Raw genomic sequence first — 19,759 nt, 5'->3', positions numbered from 1 at the left:
TACCTCACAGCTGCTTTGGCTCACACCTCCAACTTTCTCTAGAGTCCCTTGGACACTGGAGCCACAATGACAAGAGAAGCCTGGGAGGGAATCAGTCTCCCAGACCACCCTCATGGGGCTGCCTGTGACCAATGACTGATAGGTGCAAGAGTACAAAAGCCCAGCTCCGTTGCCCCAGGGAAGGACAAATTCTGCAGTGCAATTTATACTCTAGAGCCCCCTGTAGGATCAGGTAGAGACTAGGCTTCACCTGAAACCACATCTATTTTTAATTTTTCCCCTTCCTTATCCTGTTTCTCTCATTCACATACATAGAAGTTTCTCCTGATAGCACTCCCTTAATAAATCACTTCCACACAAATCCCTATTTTAGGCTCTGCTACCAGGAAATTTACCCTGAAACAACTCATAGCTGTTCTCCTTGCATCCACTGTTGACCCCTACAATCTGTTCTCCACATCACAAATATGGTCATCCTTTACACAGTGCTTAGACCCTGCAAATGATTTTCACTGATATTAGGATAAAAGTTAAACTAATTAATGTGTCCTGCCAGGCCCTGCATGAATGGTCTGCCTGCTGACCTCTTGCTGTTTCAGCTTCTCTCCCACCACTCTCCCCTGCTCCCTCCCTTCCAGTCACACTGACTTTCTGTCTACCCCTCATATCCCCAAGCTTCCCTCTGCCTCAGGGCCTTTGCACATCTTGTTCCTCTGCTTGGTATATTTTTCTTTGCTACTTTTATGCAGATAATCCCTACTCACCTTTCAGCTCTCAGCTCAATTGTTCACCTATGTGAGCAGGGATGTATCCACTGGGCCTTGGTTTAGAAGTCCCTTCCTGACTTGAATTAGACTAGCATTAGTGTTCCTGCCACATCCTCCCATAACAATCTTGTACTTCCCCTATCAGCACTTCATTGTTACTGTTTGTTTTCATGATCTTTGTACTAGACTGTAAGCTCCATTAAGTCAAGGACTGTATCTTTTTAAATTAATTAATTAATTAATTAATTAATTATTTCAATAAATATTTATGTGCATCTACAATATTTTAGACATTGTGCTAGTTGCTGGTGATACAAAGCATGAAAAATTGACAATACTCCAGCCCTTTGGAGTATACAGTGTAGTGGAGAATATAGAGGTAAATTAAATAAATATTTTGTTAAACTATGATAAGTGCTATGAAAGAAAATTACAGGGTAGTATCTGATTCATCATTTTATTCCCTTTACCAAGCACCATGACTGATACAGAGTTGGTGCTAAATAAAATCTTTAAATGATTGAATTAAAAACTTGGCTATTTTTTCCCTCTCTTTTCCAGACAAACATCTAGTCCTCTGAGAGCCAACAACAAACTTTTCCATCAGAATGAAGAGGCTATTTCGATGTACACTGTTGATAAGTGGAATGAACTTGAATGACTCTACTGACCCCAGGGAAATTTCTGAGAAGAAAATAGGGCATCAACATGCCTTCCTTCAATATGTTTTCTAAGGAAATCAAGCTTTCCAAATCAGCCCTCCTAGAGATTAAGAAGACTAAACAAGTTATTATTAATTGTTTTCTATAACTTGCACATTTATGATATACTTGAGTGGTGTTTTTCTTTTGTTTATATATATCTGGGGAAATTTGGCATAAATGAGGTTAATTTTATAGGGCTCAAAGAATTATTTTCAGATTTTAAGCTGTTATATGTGTATATACATTTAAATATCTTTTTTTACAACCTATTGTTTGTCACAGTCTTGACTGTTTTTCTACTGATGTTCTGTTGGACACTCATGCTAGTATTTTATGTCAGTGATGTTCTGAGGGTTGGTGGCTATGTGATACTTGCTATTCAATATGTTTAATACCATCCATGGTTAATGTATAATGTATTTGTTTTAGAACCCTTTATCCATCACCAGTTTCAAATAACAAGATTGTTCTATGGGAAAACACAATCCAGTTTTTATAATGTATTGGTCTATGACATGCTACCTGGGAAGCACTGTGGCAAAAATGGCTGACTATGTATGTGTAAATAATGTGTAGAGAAGATGCATGTGTGTTTAGCCACCCCAAGATAAATATATGTTCAGAAACATGCATATATATATATATATATGCATGTTTATATATATATATATGTAGCTCATTGTAAATATATATCGAGAACACTTCATTAAATGCTAATATCCAAGTGTAGGAAGTAAATAGAAATACAAAGGAAAAAGAGGGCTTTGGACTATTTTTAAATTTCTGTTATTTTTAATAGTGTACCCCATTGCCATAAGATATCAAAATATTAAGAATTACCAAAATGGGGACTTCCCTGGTGGCGCAGTGGTTAAGACTCCATGCTTCCAATGCAGGGGGCCTGGGTTTGATCCCTGGTCAGGGAACTAGATCCCACATGCATGTTGCAACTAAGAGTTCACATGCCACAACTAAGGAGCCTGCCTGCCGCCACTAAGACCCAGCACAACCCAATTAAAAAAAAAAAAAAAGAATTACCTACATGGTGTGATTATGCTTTCCTGCATTTCCATGGACTGGTAAAATATAGTATCAGGGAAAGATGTCACATACAGTACCTGCTCCATCTTGCTGAGGAAACAGTCAATGTAGTCTCGAGGGTTATTATGATCCAGGGACTTTTGATGCTCCTTCACTTTTTCCAGAATAAAATATTTAACATCATCAAGCCTTTTTGAGAATGCTTTGTGCTCTCCAGGGAGATACTTTATGAGTTTTGGCCATAGATTGTAAATCTAAAATGAGAAAAATAATACATCAGCAATTCAGTTTGTGAAGAGAGACCAGTGTTTCTAAGTGGAGCACCTAACCCTCTGAGTGGTCTGGCTAGGCAGAATCCCTTCCTCCAGCTTCCGAGCAGAAGAGAAGGGAGGGTGACCATCACGTACATGAGAGAGCAGCCCCTTCCCATCTCCTTGCTCAGCCACCCTTGGCCAACCTCAGAGTCAAGAGGCGGAGAATGTGCGTAGGGGCCTTAAAAGAAACGTAGGCAACTGGGAACGTGATGTCTTCTTTTGTGGGAGTCAGCTCACAGAAACAAGCAGAGGGCAGCCTTCCATAGGTGCTGGGGTAAGCGACACTGCACTCATCCACTCGACAAGACACACGTGGTGGGAAGGTGACAGTGCTTGTGTTGGCACGTGCTCATGGGGCAGGGTGAGGAGCTCGCAGCCCTTTACCCTGACTATGGGCTCCCAGTGCCCCCATGAGATCAACCGCAAGGGCAGATGCAGACTTGGCTTTACCTGGATCCAGGGAGAGTTTATTCGATTAAAATTTTTATTTAACAAACTCAACAGGGAGAGTAACGTCTTATTGTTGTAGTGGAAACGCTCGTTGAAGAGGACAGAGCAGATCACGTTGCAGGAAGCACAGGAGAGGGTGAAGACAGGGTCCAAGGGCTGAGCTGATGTGAGAAAAAAAAAACAATTCTAACATTTAGAATTTTCATCAGCGTGCATTAGGGCTTCAAGAACAGGGCCTCCCTCTTGCTCAGATTGATACCCATATTTTATTTTCTCTAAACTTCTTCAAATTAGGATGTAGGGATCTTCTAATAGTACTACATGCTCTATAGTATTATACTATGCTACTACTACTAATTATTATGTTTTTCAATGAATACTGTATTAGTCATCATAGCAACAAGTAATATGGAGTATTATACATGCTGGATACTGTGTAAATGTTTTGCAAACTGTATTATTTAACCCTCATTCTGAGGTTTGATTTTTAGCCCCATTTTTCACATGAGGAAACTGCATTTTAGAAAAGTTAAGTAACTTGTCCAAATTTACACATCCAGTAAGTACCGAAGTTGGGAGATGAATCCAAACAATGGGATTCGTGAGTCCTAAGTAACAGTTTTGGGTCATTTTCTTCCTGCTGCCTTTTTCCTAGTCAACGTCCTGACTCATAGAGCAGATTGTGGACTATTGCGTGCCTCCCAAAGGAGGAGCTTTGGTGGGAAGCTCTGTGTGTAGAAGCCCCTTGCCCCAAAGGATGGTCGATGGAATGCACCCTCTGTTTTCCTGAGCTCCTCCACCAGAAACTGGGCCTCCTCCTGGACCCTCTCCTCGAGGCTCCTCTTCCCCATTCCAAAGTTCCTCAGGGTCATGAGGGAGAAGCGCCGCATTTGTTTCCACCTGTTTCCATTACTGAAAAAGATTCCTAGGAAAAGAAGCAAAGAGCAGGAAAGAATTTTGCATCATGGAGTCCGACTTTCCCTGAAGCTTATCTCCTGTGTCCACCCTGCACTGTTGCCAGTGCCCTTTATCAGGGATTTAGCAACTGGCCTTTGAAGAGCACAACATATTCTTTGGTTTGGGTGAAATATTTGTCACAAAGAAAATAAAACCCAAGCTCTGGTCAACAGAGGGCAGGGGTGATGGAGTCAGGAGGCAGGATCACTGGCAGGTAGAGAACATTCCCAAGTGTGGGAAGGGCCCTCTGTCTGGTTTTGTTAAAAGTAGTAAAGACTGGCATGTGTTCTCACAAACCTCTTTCCTGAGTGTCTGTTTTACACTTAATATCCTTCTAACTTGTGGTTTAATTCTACCTGTGACTTTCTCTATTAGAGGATAAGCAACTGGAAAGCAGAGCAATAGGGAATATATGTTTCCATTGGCCTCTGAATTTACTACAGCTAATGTTAACTAATCTGAACAAGAAGAAACTCAGGAGCAAAGGAACTCAGTATGTTCACACCAGTGTTTTTTCATTCCTTCCTCTGTACAAAACCAGTTACGTGGGCTTCCCTGGTGGCGCAGTGGTTGAGAGTCCGCCTGCCGATGCAGGGGACACGGGTTCATGCCCTGGTCCACATGCCGCGGAGCCGCTGGGCCCGTGAGCCATGGCCGCTGAGCCTACGCATCCGGAGCCTGTGCTCCGCAACAGGAGAGGCCACAACAGTGAGAGGCCCACGTACCACACACACACAAAAAAACAAAACAGTTACGTGTCCTGAATTTCCTTAATGTGCCACCAGTTTCCTAGTGCCCCAAATCCAAACCTCAGGGCATCTTCACATCCCTCTTGCCCTTTACCCTATACATCTGCTCTTGGTAAGTCCTGTCGATTCCACCTCCAAAATGTCTTTCTCATCTGTCCCTTCTTATCAATTTATACTATGCTACCACACTTCAGGTTCTAAGACTTTTACAGATTTTAAAAGTTCTAATCATCTTCAAACCAGTTTCCCCTTTCACTCCTCTAAATCTACAGTTTCCAGGTTACTCAAAATCAAATACAGGGACAATTAGGCTGGTGCTGAAAATCATTCAATGAGTCCCTCTACCCCACCCCCACCTCCCCACCCCGGTCTCATTCTGACACCTTTAAAACCTCAAACAGTTCCATCATTCTCTCCCTTGGCTCTAACTCTGAGCTTATAGACCAATCACAGCTGTTCACTAAATGCAACTACATTGTTTTGCACCCTTATTTTGTTCATTCTCTCCTTTTTGCTGACAAGTCTGTTCCCGCCCTATTTGCTTTGTTGAGTTTCTAGCTTTCCTTTAAGAGCCATCTTGAAAACCTTCTCTTTGAAGTCTTCCCTATCCTCTACTGGAGGTAATCTTGCCTTCCTTTAACTGAATTGGCTTGCGTGATGCTTTAATACAATTTATCTTTTCTACCTTGTATTACAGCAATTTGTTTACTTGTGTTACTTCCTATACTAGATTTTACTTAGTTAAGTGACTGGTGCATCTCTCCAAATATTTCCTGTGACACATGATGATCTCTTACCTTGCACATAGAAGATGTTCAATACACAATAATTTAAATATTCATTTCACATCTACCAAATTAGCAAGCATTAAAAAGAAATTTTGTACCTAAAGCAATCAAGCTTGTGGCAAATTTGGTGCATTGTTTAGCCTCTTTGCATATCACGACCTATTTTGGAAATTAAAGCAATATTTATAGCAAAAACTATTAAAATTGTCTTTGATCCATTAATTGCTTTCCTAAGAATTTACACAAAGAAATAATTCAGCAAAAGTTTAAAAGGTGTACACTGCAATGTCATCTATACTGACTTAAGAAATTTGTAAACAATCTAAATGATAATGATAGGGTAATTTTTTGCATAATTATACAATGATAGTAAATCAATATTAGGAAAAGTAAGCAATTGTTAAAATGATGATTATGAAAACTATGTAAAAATAGCAGAAATGTTAATATTTAAAAGAAAAATCAGTACACAAATATTCCTATACTATAATTACAACTATGTAAAATATGTGTGCATATGAACAACATTTGGGAGATGGTACATAAAAATAAATATGTTACATCAACTATACTTCAATTAAAAAATTAAAAAACAAAAAAATTTAAGAATAGGTTAGTGTATTGAGACTATGGTTACTGGTTCTGGGTTCTAGAGTTAGGCAAATTGAACTCAAATCTCTACTCCAAAACTTTCTAATTTGGGTGAGTTATTTAACTTCTGTTGCCTCAGCTTTTCATCTGTTGAATGGAAATAAAAAACATTTTCCTCATGGGGCCACTGTGTTAACTGAATATGGTAATACATAAGAAACGCCCAGCACAGTACCTGGCACATAAGAAGTATTTAATAAATATTAGCTAATATTATATAATTATAGCTATTATACTAATTCAATAATATCCCAATTATTATTATAACATCTAATGTTTATAATAATTAATAATAACATTATTATTATTATTGGATTTTAGGAATATTTTTATCTCTTTAAATTTTTAACTGTTTTTGCATCACCTTTAAATCAAAAAGCAATTACAAATTTGGTAAAGTTTTTATTTAATCCTTAATTAGACTTTTACATGTTGCCTTTTTTTCTCTTCATTTATTCTTCCATTTATCTAATAAATTTTCATTGCTATCCTGTGCCAACTAACGCATGTCACTTGCCATCCAGCTCTACAAGGATTAGGTCAATGGCCACTGCAGTCACTGACCTTCAACAGACCATGAAAGGAATTCAGCGGGGAGATCAGGAATGAGGCACTTTGTGCTCTGGGGAAACTGACAGAACAGGCCTTCAGATAGTTAAATATTTTCAGGAGAAAACTTTAGGAACTCAATTTCTTGCATTTCCTCATACTTAGTGAAGCAATAAAATCATTGAGACATCAATGATTTTATTGATGACAATAAATAAAAGGAACAGATGCGAGACATCTGTTCCTCGTGACTAGCAGCAGCCTTCTACTGAGATGGGTGCTTGATTGCACATACCCCCTTCGCTAAATCATATATATACTGACCTCCCCCACTATCTCTTCGGAGCAGTTTCTCAGAGCTATCTGAGATGCTGTCTCCTGGGCTATAGTCCTCAGTAAGTCCCCAAATAAAAGTAAACTCACAACTCTCACACTGTGCATTTTTTTTTTGGTTGACACCGGCTGTATGCCAGATTCTAAAAATATTACTACCGTGAACATTCTTGTTTATAATTTTTCCCACATCTTGTATTCTCTCTCAAGATAGGTTTCTAAAGGGGAATTACTCCATCATTATGGATGTCTCTTTAGAGAAGTTTGGTTGTTAAGGGGCAAGAAACCAGGAACAGTAACCGAAGGGAGTTGTGAGGAGAGTGCTGTGGAATATTCACATACTCCTGGGAATGATTCACTGGAGAGTGAGTTTATCAGTCACAGTCCAACCAGCAAAAGAGAAGCCTCTCTCAATATTTAAAACAGAGGAAAATTGATCCAGGGAATTGGTTTTAAGGTGATGGAAACACTGAGAGGCCAAACCAGGGACAGTGAGACAACTAGTAATTATCAACAGCTGAAAACTGCTACCATCTCCCCATGGAAGGGACAAAGGAGCTCAGTGGCTGGGGTTACCTGGCCAGGAACCAAAGTGGCCCTGGAGTTATTACGGGGGGACGTGCAGCTCTTGGAAGAGATGCTGAGGCACAGAGAGAGGGGGCCCTCTGGCTCTCCATCCACTCCCCAATCTCTCGCCAGTGCCTCTCTTTGGTTGATCCCAGTCAGAGCCAGCTGTTGAAAGAGTGTGGGAATTTCAGCTTGCAGTAACTGTAGCACTGGGAACCAGGGCCAGTAGGGAAGAGAGAGGAGTGGCTTTCAAGACAAGTGGAGAGAGATGGGTAATCAGGGATGGAGAAGGCATTACCAAAGAAGTAAAATCCTTGGGAAGGTGAGATGCTATAGGATCTAGGGCACATGTGGAAATTTTCCCTGTCAAGAAAGGGACACTTTTTCAATTGTAACAGGAGAAAAAAAAAGGAGAATGTGGGTGCAGGGGCAGATAGACCCATAGATAAAATGTTAAGAAACTGAAGAGTTCCTTTCTGATACTTCTGTTGTTACAGTGAGTTATGATACAGTGGTTCTGAGAGAGGAAATGTATAATGGGGGTGTTAATAGGAGGAATGAGGAGTCTCTGAGAGTGGAAAAGGGAGCCAATCAGAGGCACGTGTTGTATTAAGAGTCTAATTGAGGTTTAAAGTATTAATTTAAAGGGAAGCCAGTGTAATTACTGAGAGAATTTCTCTAGCAGTGTTTATCTTCTGGACACAAGCACAGAGAAGAAGATGGTTGAATTCTTCCAATGTTGGAGTATATGCCATGTAAATGTGATGGCGGGAAAGAGTGCCGATATATTTTCTAGGTTCTGATGACAATAAATGAGCTATGTGAAGGCTGCTTTGATTCACTGATGCTGTCAGTTAAAAGTTTAAGGTCAAGGCTCTTGACAATATCTATTTCAGAGGAAAATCTGACATCTTCTATTGCCCTATTCTGAAACTGAAATGCTTTTGGGAGTCCAAATCTGGGAATGTACACATATACACACACGAATCTCACATACAGTAGTCAGTCTCTTCTTTTCTACATGGGGAGTTCAGCATTGGTCCAGGGCTGTCTGTGACTCAATGCAGAAGGCTCTCTAATCCTATCTTCCACTGCAGAACCACTTGGCTCCCACTTAAACTTCTGTTGTTCAAGTTTTCCCTTATCAGTGCAGAGGTGATACTTTCCTCTTCTACCTGCTTGTTGTGGGCAGATTGTGTTTTCCAGAGTGAACCACAACAATATCTCCCATCCCTCATTCTCTTCTGTAGTGTGACCACCACCACCTCCCCATCAAGAAGGGAAGCCTAATTCCTGTCCATTTGGATTTGGGTTGGCTTTTTGGAATTACTTGCAATGAATAAAATGGTTCTATGTTCTAAAATTTGGTCTGAAGAAGCTTTGCAGCTTGGAATGCTCACTCTCCAGAAGCTCCCCCTCAGGATGCCCCCTCCTGGACTCCAGGCACCAGCGAGAAGCCCAAGCCACATGAGTGGGCCACTTGGAGATGCTCTGTTGACAGGCCCAGCTGAGCTCAGCCTTTGGGTCATCCTTGCCCAGAAGCCAGACTTATAAATGAAGAAGCATCCAGATGATTTCAGCCCTCAGCTATTTGAATCACCCTTAGCTGCTTTATTTGGAAAAAAACAAAATTGGATGTCTGCTAAGGCCCCAGGCCTTGTGGATCAGAGAAAACACCTTCCACTGTGCCGTGTTCAAATTCCTGATCACAGAATCCATGAGCATTAAAAAAAAGTGGGGGCTGGGGGGTTGTTGTTTTACATCCCTGAGTCTGGGGTGGTTTGTTACACAACAAGAGATAGCTGTGATACTTTCCTATTTTTCTCACTTTGTTCAGAATCTATACCCATTATGTAAATATCTTTTGAAAAAATATACTTCTTTCTCTTTACCACACCTGCATCCCTGCAGGCGTGCACTGTTCCAAGGAAGCAATGCCCTCTCCACTCCCACTGCACTGGGGCAAGTACGTGCATGGGTGAATAATCACACAGTTGGTTGTTTCTGTTTATGTAAACTAGATTCCTCAGTAGGTCTCTACAGTTTATATGTCCATAGATATAGTACTTTCCAAAAATGTTACAGCATTGCACTCCTCCAGGTAAAGAATGAATGGCTGTTTATCCATACCTTTAAGAGCACTAAGTTATTTTAATTTTTGCATTCTAGCGACTGAACAATGGCATCTAAAACTAGTGTGTGGATTGAATGAATACGTTAAAGTAAGAGGGCCTCTCTGGCACTTGCTGCCCGCGTGTTGGTAGAAATCCCAGAGTTCTGCGTGTCGGAGGCCCTTCCGCCGTGGCTGCCATTGCAGAGCAGCAGCCATGGCTCTGTGCTACCCATGGCCTTGGGCCTCAACAAGGGCCACAAGGTGACCAAGGACCTGAGCAAGCCGAAGCACAGACACCACCACTGGCGCCTCACCAAGCACACCAAGTTCGTGCGGGACGTGATCTAGGAAGTGTGCTGCTTCACCCCTTATGAGCGGCGGGCCATGGAGCTGCTCAAGGTCTCCAAGGACAAGCGGGCCCTCAAGTTCATCAAGAAAAGGGTGGGGACACACATCCATACCAAGAGGAAGAGAGAAGAGCTGAGCAATGCCCTGGCCACCATGAGGAAGGCAGCAGCCAAGAAGGACTGAGCCCTTACCCTCTGTGCACAATAAAACTTTTTCAGAAAAAAAGAAAAAGATAAAGTAAGGGCTTAAGCTGTTGCAATCTGTCAATGAGATAAATATTTAAAGATTAAGACACTAGACAAAATATTGAGTTGATAGTTAACAGAAAATGTTTCAACTTGATTAGACACAAATCCTCAGCACTGTATTATAGTGTTCAAAGTTCACTAGATCAGAAAGCTATCTAGTATTTTAGCAGACATTTCATCTTTGAAGGTGTTATGGGTTTGTTTCCCCTCAAAATATGTTGATGCGCTGGCCCCCAGTATCTGTGAATATGACCTTATTTGGAAATGGGGTCTTTGCAGAGGTAATCAAGTTAAAGTGAGATCATTAGGGCGGGCCCAATCCAATATGACTGTACGCTTCTAAAGAGGGGAAATTTGGACACAGAGACATATATACACAGAGAATGCCATGTGAACATGAATCAGAGATTGGGGTGATACATCTACAAGCCAAGGAACAACAAAGATTGCCAGCAAAGCACCGGAAGCTAGGAGAGAAACATGAAACAGATTCTCCCTCACAGCTCTCAGAAGGAACCAACCTCACTGACATCTTGATCTCAGACTTCTGGACCCAAAACTGTGAGACAATAAAGTTCTGTTGCCGTAAGGTTTGTACCCAGTTTTTGGTACTTTATTATGACAGCCCCAGGAAACTAATGCAGAAGGAAAACTAAAATATCAATGAATGGTTCTTCTTTTTGTTATTTTCCAAGATAGAAAGTTTTAGGAAAGGAAGAGCTGAGTTATCTGTTCCCATTACAGGCAAGTAAGGAGCAGTAACAAGGATTTTAGAGGAAGTTTGGAAACCAATTTTCTCAGAGTTGTGAAAACGGCAATTTTTTGAGCAATAATTTTTTCCCTCTTGAGCTCAATCCAACCCACAAGCTTCCCGCTCCAATTAAAAGTTCATTTTAGGGGCTTCCCTGGTGGTGCAGTGGTTAAGAATCCCCCTGCCAACACAGGGGACACGGGTTCAAGCCCTGGTCCGGGAAGATCCCACATGCCACGGAGCAACTAAGCCTCTGTGCCACAACTACTGAGCCCATGTGCCACAACTACTGAAGCCCGCGCGTCTAGAGCCTGTGTTCTGCAACAAGAGAAGCCACCGCAGTGAGAAGCCCGCACAGTGCAACGAAGAGTAGCCTCCGCACACCGTAACGAAAAGTAGCCTCCGTTCACCGCAACTAGAGAAAGCCCACGTGCAGCAACGAAGACCCAACGCAGCCAAAAGAAAACAAAAAAGTTGATTTTAAAGCTTACACACAGACAATGTAATCAACATGTTTAGAAAAAAGGGAAGTAGTAGAGGGAAGGTTTGGTTGCTTCTTAGGTGAGCAAATGCATCCTGATCTTATGTAAGAGAGATCAAAAATTGCTTCTCTTTTATCACTTAGTACACTGCATAATATTTAATTAATTATTCATAAATATGCTTTGAAAAGAATTAAGTTTCTATTTCTTTGGGGCTTGCAATTTTACAATTTGAAGTGGATTGGAGGAGACTTTCAGGTTGTCCTAGGCTTTTGTGTGTGTAATACTTCATACATATGAAGGAATATATGTAACATATGTCTAAGTTTTGAAACATAATAATAAAATAATTATCTGTGAGCCTATTGTCCCACTGAAGAAGTTGAGCTTCACTAAGACCATTGTAGCTCCCTGTGTGTCACCGCTCTGATCCTACCACCCTCTCCCAGCTCCCTCACCACCGCCTCCCAACCGCCCCCTCATCCCCAAACCAGGCTGACATCGAAAACACAGTAATTTCTATACCTAGTCATCTGTTTATTGTTGTTGCCACTATGCCACTGCAGCCTTTGTACCCTGTGAAATGAAACCCCAAGCATGGCTTCTCCAGCTCCCTAAACCCTAAGACCTCTGGGTAACAACTTTTTTTTTCAAAATGTTCCCAGATTGTTTTTTTATCACAATCATATTTGCAGATTTACCTTAAAGGGAATTTGGAGTCTGTTTTTGATGTTTATCTCAATAGAGTTATCAGAGCATCTGTTGAATAGTAAAAGAATTTGTCTGGCCTTTGTCCCTGGTTCCTGGGAGAGAGCTTCTAAACCCTTGGACATGCCCACTTCTAACACAGAAGTGTCTCTGTTATTCATGCTGAGTCTCTGGGATCACACTTGAGTTTATGATAGTGAGGTGACTCATGGTGGATCCCTAGACAGTTTCGAGGTGGGGCGGGCCATGCCAGAAAGACCAACTTTGTATTTAGAGAATTGGAGCTTTTAGCCAAGTGATATCAGCCTGACCTCCTGACTTTCAAGGAATAGAAGGAGCTAGAGACTGAGTTCTATCACATGGCCAATGACTCAATCAATCGTGCCCAAGTAATGAAGTTCCAATGAAAAAATCTGGACACCAAGCTCTGGTGAGATTCCTGGTTGGTGAACACATCAATGCATCAAATGGGTAATGCATTCTGCTTCCTTGGAATAGAATACAGAAGCTCTGCATTTGGGCCCTCCCAAACCTTGCCCTATGTGTCTCTCCATTTGTATCTTTCATATAAATAAAACTGTAATTGTAAGTATGGCAACTTCCTGAGTTCTGTGAGTCATTCCAGCAAATTACTGAAACTGAGGTGGCCACGGAAACCCCGAATTTTTAGCCAGTTGGTCAGAAGTGTGGGTAACCTGGAGACTCCTGAACTTGTGGCTGACATCAGAAGTGAGGGCAGTCTTCTTGGGAATGATGTCCTTAACCTATGGAGTCTGCACTAACTCTGTGTAGTTAGTATCAGAATTGCAGTGCAGTATTGCAGCATCTAGTTTGTAGCTTGTTGCAGAACACTCATTAGGTTAATCAGACTTTTTTGCTAAAAAGAATTAACTTTTATTTTGAAACATACCATATCCTCTCTGGTTATCATCAATAATTGGAATATGTCCTCTGTAAAGGAATTCATCACCTTGATCAATTAGAGCTTCCTTCACCGCCTCATATCCATGTAAGACCACAGTGATCTGGGATCCAAGGTACAGAGTGTAAACGGGGCCATACTCTTTGGCCAGCTGGAAAGAGATGCAAGTGGCTGTAAGGGCTATTGTGAAATCTCTCCATTGGAGGCTTCAGTGGAAATTAAGTAATGATTCACATGTAACTTAGACTTTGCTCCGTTAATTTCCTTTCAGGAATTTAACCTAGGGTACAGTCATGGATTCATTCTTTCCTTCATCTATACATGCAACAATTGAGCAAATATTTACTAAGCACCTATACTGTGTCAGACACTGTGCCAGGAACCCTCATGGAACTTAGAGTCTAGTGGAAGTAACAGGCAGTAAATAGCCGAACAAACTACATTTGCAGTAGAAACTGAGCATAATTCTATGAAAGCGATAAAGAATGTACAATGTTGGATGATAATGGGAAAACAATAAAATAGATGAGGAATCTATGAGGAGGTAACACTTAAGGTAAAATTAAAGATGAGAAGGAAGCAGCCAGGATAAGGGCCAGAAGGAGAGCTCACTAAACAGGTATTAAAAAGGATGAAATCTATATATTTATGATAGCATTGTGCCAAGGGGAAAAATAGAGTGCTACAACATCTGACAGCTAGGGGTGTTTTCAAATGTATTTTACAACCATGCAGTTAAATTCAAAGCAGCCATTTGAAATTACTTATATGAGGATGTACAATGGTGCAGAAACATGTTCAAGTTCTAAATTAAATTGTTGAAAAATAAAATTATGTTTAAAAATCCGTTAGGGAATTCCCTGGTGGCCCAGTGGTTAGGACTACATGCTTTCACTGTCAAGGACGCGGCTTCGAGTGCTGGTTGAGGAACTAAGATCCTCCTGCAAACTGTGTGGAGCAGCCAAAAATTAAAAAAAAATCCATTTGTTAAAAAAATCCATTTGTATATTATAATCCTCCATTTTTTATGATAATTATTTCTAAGAAGCAAAACTTGACACCATTTTTTTTTGCCTTTTTTTTTTTAACTTAAATGGTAGAGAGTTTTGCCATTTTGTACCTCTTTTCTCTGTCCCAGGAAAATGAAACGTACTTCCTTTGTTCCCTTTGAACGTGTCTCTATATTTTGGGGCACAAAATGCCAGGTCCTCCTCTCCCAACCTCACCCTCAGCTGATGACTTTGCTCCCTATTTCACAGAGATAATAGAAATAACCAGAAGAGAATGTCCATATGCTTCTGCCATAGCATCCACTTGTTTACCTGAATCTGTGCCCATGTACACAGTTTTCTGTTAATATAAATGACTCTCCATGCTCCTAAAAAAGGCCCAATTCTCCAACTTGTGCACTGGATTCTAGTCTTTTCCAGCTATGGCAACATGACTTTCCTCTTTACAGCAAAATTGAGCAACATCACCCTATTTTCCCCCTTCCCCAGCCCCTGGCAACCACCATCCTGCTCCCTACAAGTTTGACTCTTTTAGAGTCCACATTAAGAGTGCATATAGTATTTGTCCTTCTGTGTCTGGCTTACATAACTTAGGATAATATCAAGTTTCATCCATGTTGTTGTAAATGGCAGGATTTCCTTCTTTTTTAAGGATAAATAATACTCCTCTGGGTGTGTGCATCATATTTTCTTTATTCATCAGAGGACAGTAATTAGGGTTGTTCTGGAGAATATATGCTTACACAATGAACTCATTGAGATAATACTTTTTCCCAAAGAATATTTCCAAAGGAGTCAATGTCAGTCAGGGTAGCAGAGCTGGGCTGTGTCAGAACAAGATGTGGGGATCACTCTTTAGAAGGAGGATCATAAAGTATCCCACAGATTAGTATAAAATAGTAATAATAATATAAAAGGACACTTATTACATTTGCTTGGCTTGCCTTTTGGTAAGTGTTACACGCAGAGGGGACTGGAAGCCTTTCAGGCAAAGTATGTTCTGACTTCAGAATTTTCCCATTCACTAGAATTCAACCTGTATCTCAGGTCAGGTCAACATACCTCACTACCTGCTCTAAAGTGATCCAATCCAGAAAAAAAAAAAAAAGATATCTGTCTTTAATACAGAAATAGACACCCCAAAGTGTCTTAGTGGTGAGTAAAACTAAGAAAGCTTGAAGATGACATGAAGATAACCTGAGGATGACCCCCCCTTACCTGGAGATGACCAGCCTCTAATGAAACCCCCTTACCTTGGAGAGAGATGCAGGGACGTCCTTGAGGTTTAGCTGCATCAGATTCCCAATGATGGGAAGGGGAGTTGGGCCAGGTGGAAACCTTCCCGCTTTGTGACTTTTCTTCCACACAAAAAGGAAAACCAGGCAAGTGACACAAATCACAAGAGCAAGAGTAGTGATTTCCAGCAGTGCCATCTCAGCCACTCGATGTTGGTAACTGTCTGGATTGCTTGTTAGCAAAGTCTTGTACACACCCGGGGTATGACCTGCCAGCCAAAGGCTGGTCTGAGTTCTTGGGCTTGGAAAAAAAACACCCTGGAATTGGTTTTGGCAGTATTTACCTTCCTGAAGCTTGAGATTAGGGAGGATTCATATCTTTCCTACCTCTTGTTCACAAAATCTGCAACTTTTGATTTTTTAAGCCTCTCCATTACATGTACTATTTCCTTTTAGCACTAATGATTCATTAACTATAAAGCTGGGGGATTAAAAGGTACACACTATTAGGTATAAAATAAACTACAAGGATATATTGTATAACATAGGGAATATAGCCAATATTTTACAATAACTATAAAGAGTATAACTTTTAAAATTTTTTTCTAAAGATTTTTTTTGGGGATGTGGACCAGTTCTAAAGTCCTTATTGAATTTGTTACAATATTGCTTGTTTTATGTTTTGGTTTTTTGGCTACAAGGCATGTGGGATCTTAGCTCCCTGACCAGGGATCAAACCCGCACCCCCTGCAGTGGAAGGCGAAGTCTTAACCACTGGACCACCAGGGAAGTCCCTAACCTTTAAAATTTGTGAATCACCTGTAACTTAAATAATATTGTACAGCAACTATACTTCAATAAATAATTTTTTTTTTTTTTTTTTGCGGTACGCGGGCCTCTCACTGTCGCGGCCTCTTCCGTTGCGGAGCACAGGCTCCAGACGCGCAGGCCCAGCGGCCATGGCCCACAGGCCCAGCCGCTCCGCAGCATGTGGGATTCCCCCGGACCAGGGCACGAACCCATGTCCCCTGCATCGGCAGGCGGACTCTCAACCACTGAGCCACCAGGGAAGAAATAATTTTTTTAAAACTAACAAAAAGGGCTTCCCTAGTGGCTCAGTGGTTAAGAATCCACCTGCCAATGCAGGGGACACGGGTTCAATCCCTGGTCTGGGAAGATCCCACATGCCATGGAGCAACTGAGCCCATGAGCCTAGAGCCTGTGCTCCACAACAAGAGAAGCCACTGCAATGAGAAGCCCGCGCACCGCAATGAAGAGTAGCCCCCCACCTCCCCACCACAGCTAGAGAAAGCCTGTGTGTAGCAATGAAGAACAAATGCAGCAATAAATAAATAAATAAATAAATTTATGCTAAAAAAAGCTAACAAAAATTTTTTTATTATTAATATCAGGTTTATGACAGCCAGATAAAATAAATAGGCAAGTGCTCCATTTTTTTCTTTTTAGTAAAAGTTTTTAAATTTTTAATTAAAAGGTTAGTATTATTTTTCCTGAAAAGTTTGATAAAATGCCACAGTGAAACAATCTGATGCCTTCCTTGTGGGAAAATTTTTGTTATTAATTTATCTAATTAAAAAAGTTCTAGAAATGGATAATGGTGATGATTGCACAAAATTGCGATCGTATTTAATATTACTGACCTGTACATTTAAAAATGGCTAAAATGGTATATTTTATGTATATTTTACCACAATAAAGAAAAAAAACCCGATTACTTAGTTGGTATTTGAAAACGTTATCTCACTTGTATTTGCATTTAAGGTAATTAATGCTTTTATTTATTTATGCTTTTAGATAAATCTTACTATTAATAGTAATGTCTCAGAATCTAGATATTATCTTATGGGGAATTTGTTAAAATAAATCTTTTTCAAAATCTAAAAAAAAGTCTACTGTTGTTTCCTACTAATTACAGAAAACATTAAAAAAGTCTATTTAGCACTAAAATTCTTCATTGTTTCAACTTTACTATTTTTCACTAATTTCACAGCCATCTATTTCTCTGTATTTTCCCACAGCAGACTATTTGCTTCCATTAACCAACCTTATTGGCCTGCATTCATATATCCTTTAGCTGTGGGGCCACTAGGCTGGGATGCAGCCATAGCCGATAATGGGTTTGTGCAAGAAGAACCCAGGCATAGGTAGCTTAGGGACTTCATATATTAATACATTGCTGTATTCCTTTTGGCACTTTCTGTGAAACCAGTGTCCACTGATGCTTATGCTCAGTTGTTTGCAAGCATTTGTTTACAGACATTCCACAGTGAGGTAAATTATTGACTTTGAAATGCTCAAAAAGTTAGAACTTTAATGTTTTGGACGTTGAAAGCAAGTGAATAAACAGAGTGGACTGGTAAACATGTTGGAAAAGGGAAGTTTTAAAATTACCTAATCAATTTCCCTGCTTAAAAATCCTGAAAGGGTTTTTTGATTTTTGGTTTTTAATAGACTTTTCCTTTTATTACTAAGGCTTTATGTTTCTAGAGCAGTTTTCGGTTCACAGCAAAATTAAGATACAGAGCTCCCATATACTCCCTGCCTCCCACCATGAAAGTCCTGAACCAGAGCGGTATATTTGCATGTGTACGTCCAGTTGTTCCAGCACCATTTGTTGAAAAGACTATCTTTTCTCCATACTGCCTTTGTTCCTTTGTCAAAGATCGGTTGACTATATTTATGTGGGTCTATTTCTAGACTCTTTTCTGTCCCACTGATCTACTTGTCTCTTCTTTTGCCAATACCACACTGTCTTGATCACTGTAGTTTTATAATAAGTCTTGAAGTTAGGTCACAGCCTCAACTTCATTCTTCATTATTATACTAGCTATTCTGAGTATTTTACCTCTCCATATATACTTCAGAATCAGTATTTCAGTATTCATAAAATAACTTGTTGGGATTTGATTTGGGATTGCACTGAATCTATAGATCGTTAGGAAGAAGTAACACCCTGACAATACTGAGTGTTCCTATACATGAACGTGGACTACCTCTCCATCCATTTAGTTCTTCATTGATTTCTTTCATCAAAGTTTTGTAGTTTTCCTCATATAGATCCTGTAGATACATATTTTGTTAGATTTATACCTATTTCATAGTTTGGGGTGCTAATATAAATGGTATTGTGCATTAAATTTTAAATTCTGAAATGTTTTGCTTGAAAGGTTTATTTCTAACCTTTGGAAAAATCACTGGTATGTAACAAGACTCAGAAGGCCCACCATGATCCTCTTCCCCTCTTGACACCTACCTCACCAGTCTTTTTTTGGTGCTCCTATTCTCACTAATAATGTTACACCTGTACTAGACTTTGGTCCATTCCTGGAAGGTTCTTTTTTTTAGTAATTTATTTATTTATTTTTGCTGTGTTGGGTCTTCGTTTCTGTGCGAGGGCTTTCTCTAGTTGTGGCAAGCGGGGGCCACTCTTCATCGCGGTGCGCGGGCCTTTCACTATCGCGGCCTCTCTTGTTGCGGAGCACAGGCTCCAGACGCGCAGGCTCAGTAGCTGTGGCTCACGGGCCTAGTTGCTCCGTGGCATGTGGGATCCTCCCAGACCAGGGCTCGAACCCGTGTCCCCTGCATTAGCAGGCAGACTCTCAACCACTGCGCCACCAGGGAAGCCCCTGGAAGGTTCTTGAACTGAGGTCTTCACGTTGTAAGGCTTCACATGTGAGCTTTCATTTTTTAAAGTAACAGCTTTATTGAGATATAATTCACATACAATTCACCCTTTTAAAGTATACAGTTCACTTTGTGTGGACATGTTTTAATTCTTCTGGGTAGATACCTAGAAGCAGAATTGCTGGGTCTTACGGTAACTCTTTGCTTAACATTTTGAGGAACTGTCAAAACATATTCCAAAGTAGCTGTACCATTTTACATTCCTACTAGCAGTATATGAGGAGTCCCATTTCTCCCCATCCTTGCAAACAATTATTATTGTGTCTTTTTTGTTATTGTCATTCCAGTGGGTATAAAGTCCTATCTCATAGTGGTTTTGATTGGCATTTCCCTAATGACTAATGATGTTAAACATCTTTCATGTTCT

The 19,759-nt window shown here is 40.4% G+C and overlaps 1 protein-coding gene and 1 pseudogene across 2 annotated transcripts in view; one reads left to right on the top strand and one right to left on the bottom strand.

Moving 5' to 3' along the window:
* The window catches only part of LOC308624429 (cytochrome P450 2C23-like), a 33,781-nt gene extending 17,797 nt beyond the window's left edge, over window positions 1–15,984 (bottom strand). Inside the window, exons 1-5 of the mRNA XM_081247635.1 lie at window positions 15,706–15,984; window positions 13,431–13,593; window positions 4,052–4,201; window positions 3,277–3,437; window positions 2,590–2,766 (exon numbers count right to left, since the gene is read on the bottom strand). Coding sequence (XP_081103761.1) covers window positions 2,590–2,766; window positions 3,277–3,437; window positions 4,052–4,201; window positions 13,431–13,593; window positions 15,706–15,885 — 831 coding nt within the window. The 5' untranslated portion in view covers window positions 15,886–15,984. The remainder of the gene's footprint in view (window positions 1–2,589; window positions 2,767–3,276; window positions 3,438–4,051; window positions 4,202–13,430; window positions 13,594–15,705) is intronic.
* Window positions 6,763–12,218, top strand: LOC308624459 (large ribosomal subunit protein eL36-like; annotated as a pseudogene). Its single transcript has one exon. The product of its transcript is annotated as a large ribosomal subunit protein eL36-like (transcript).
* Window positions 15,985–19,759: the final 3,775 nt, after the last annotated feature.

This window comes from Mesoplodon bidens (genome assembly GCF_964165515.1).
Source record: "Mesoplodon bidens genome assembly, chromosome: 1".
Lineage (NCBI taxonomy): Eukaryota > Metazoa > Chordata > Mammalia > Artiodactyla > Ziphiidae > Mesoplodon > Mesoplodon bidens.
The sequence above is the reverse complement of the archived record's forward strand: the minus strand, read 5'-3'. Positions and strand labels throughout refer to the sequence as shown.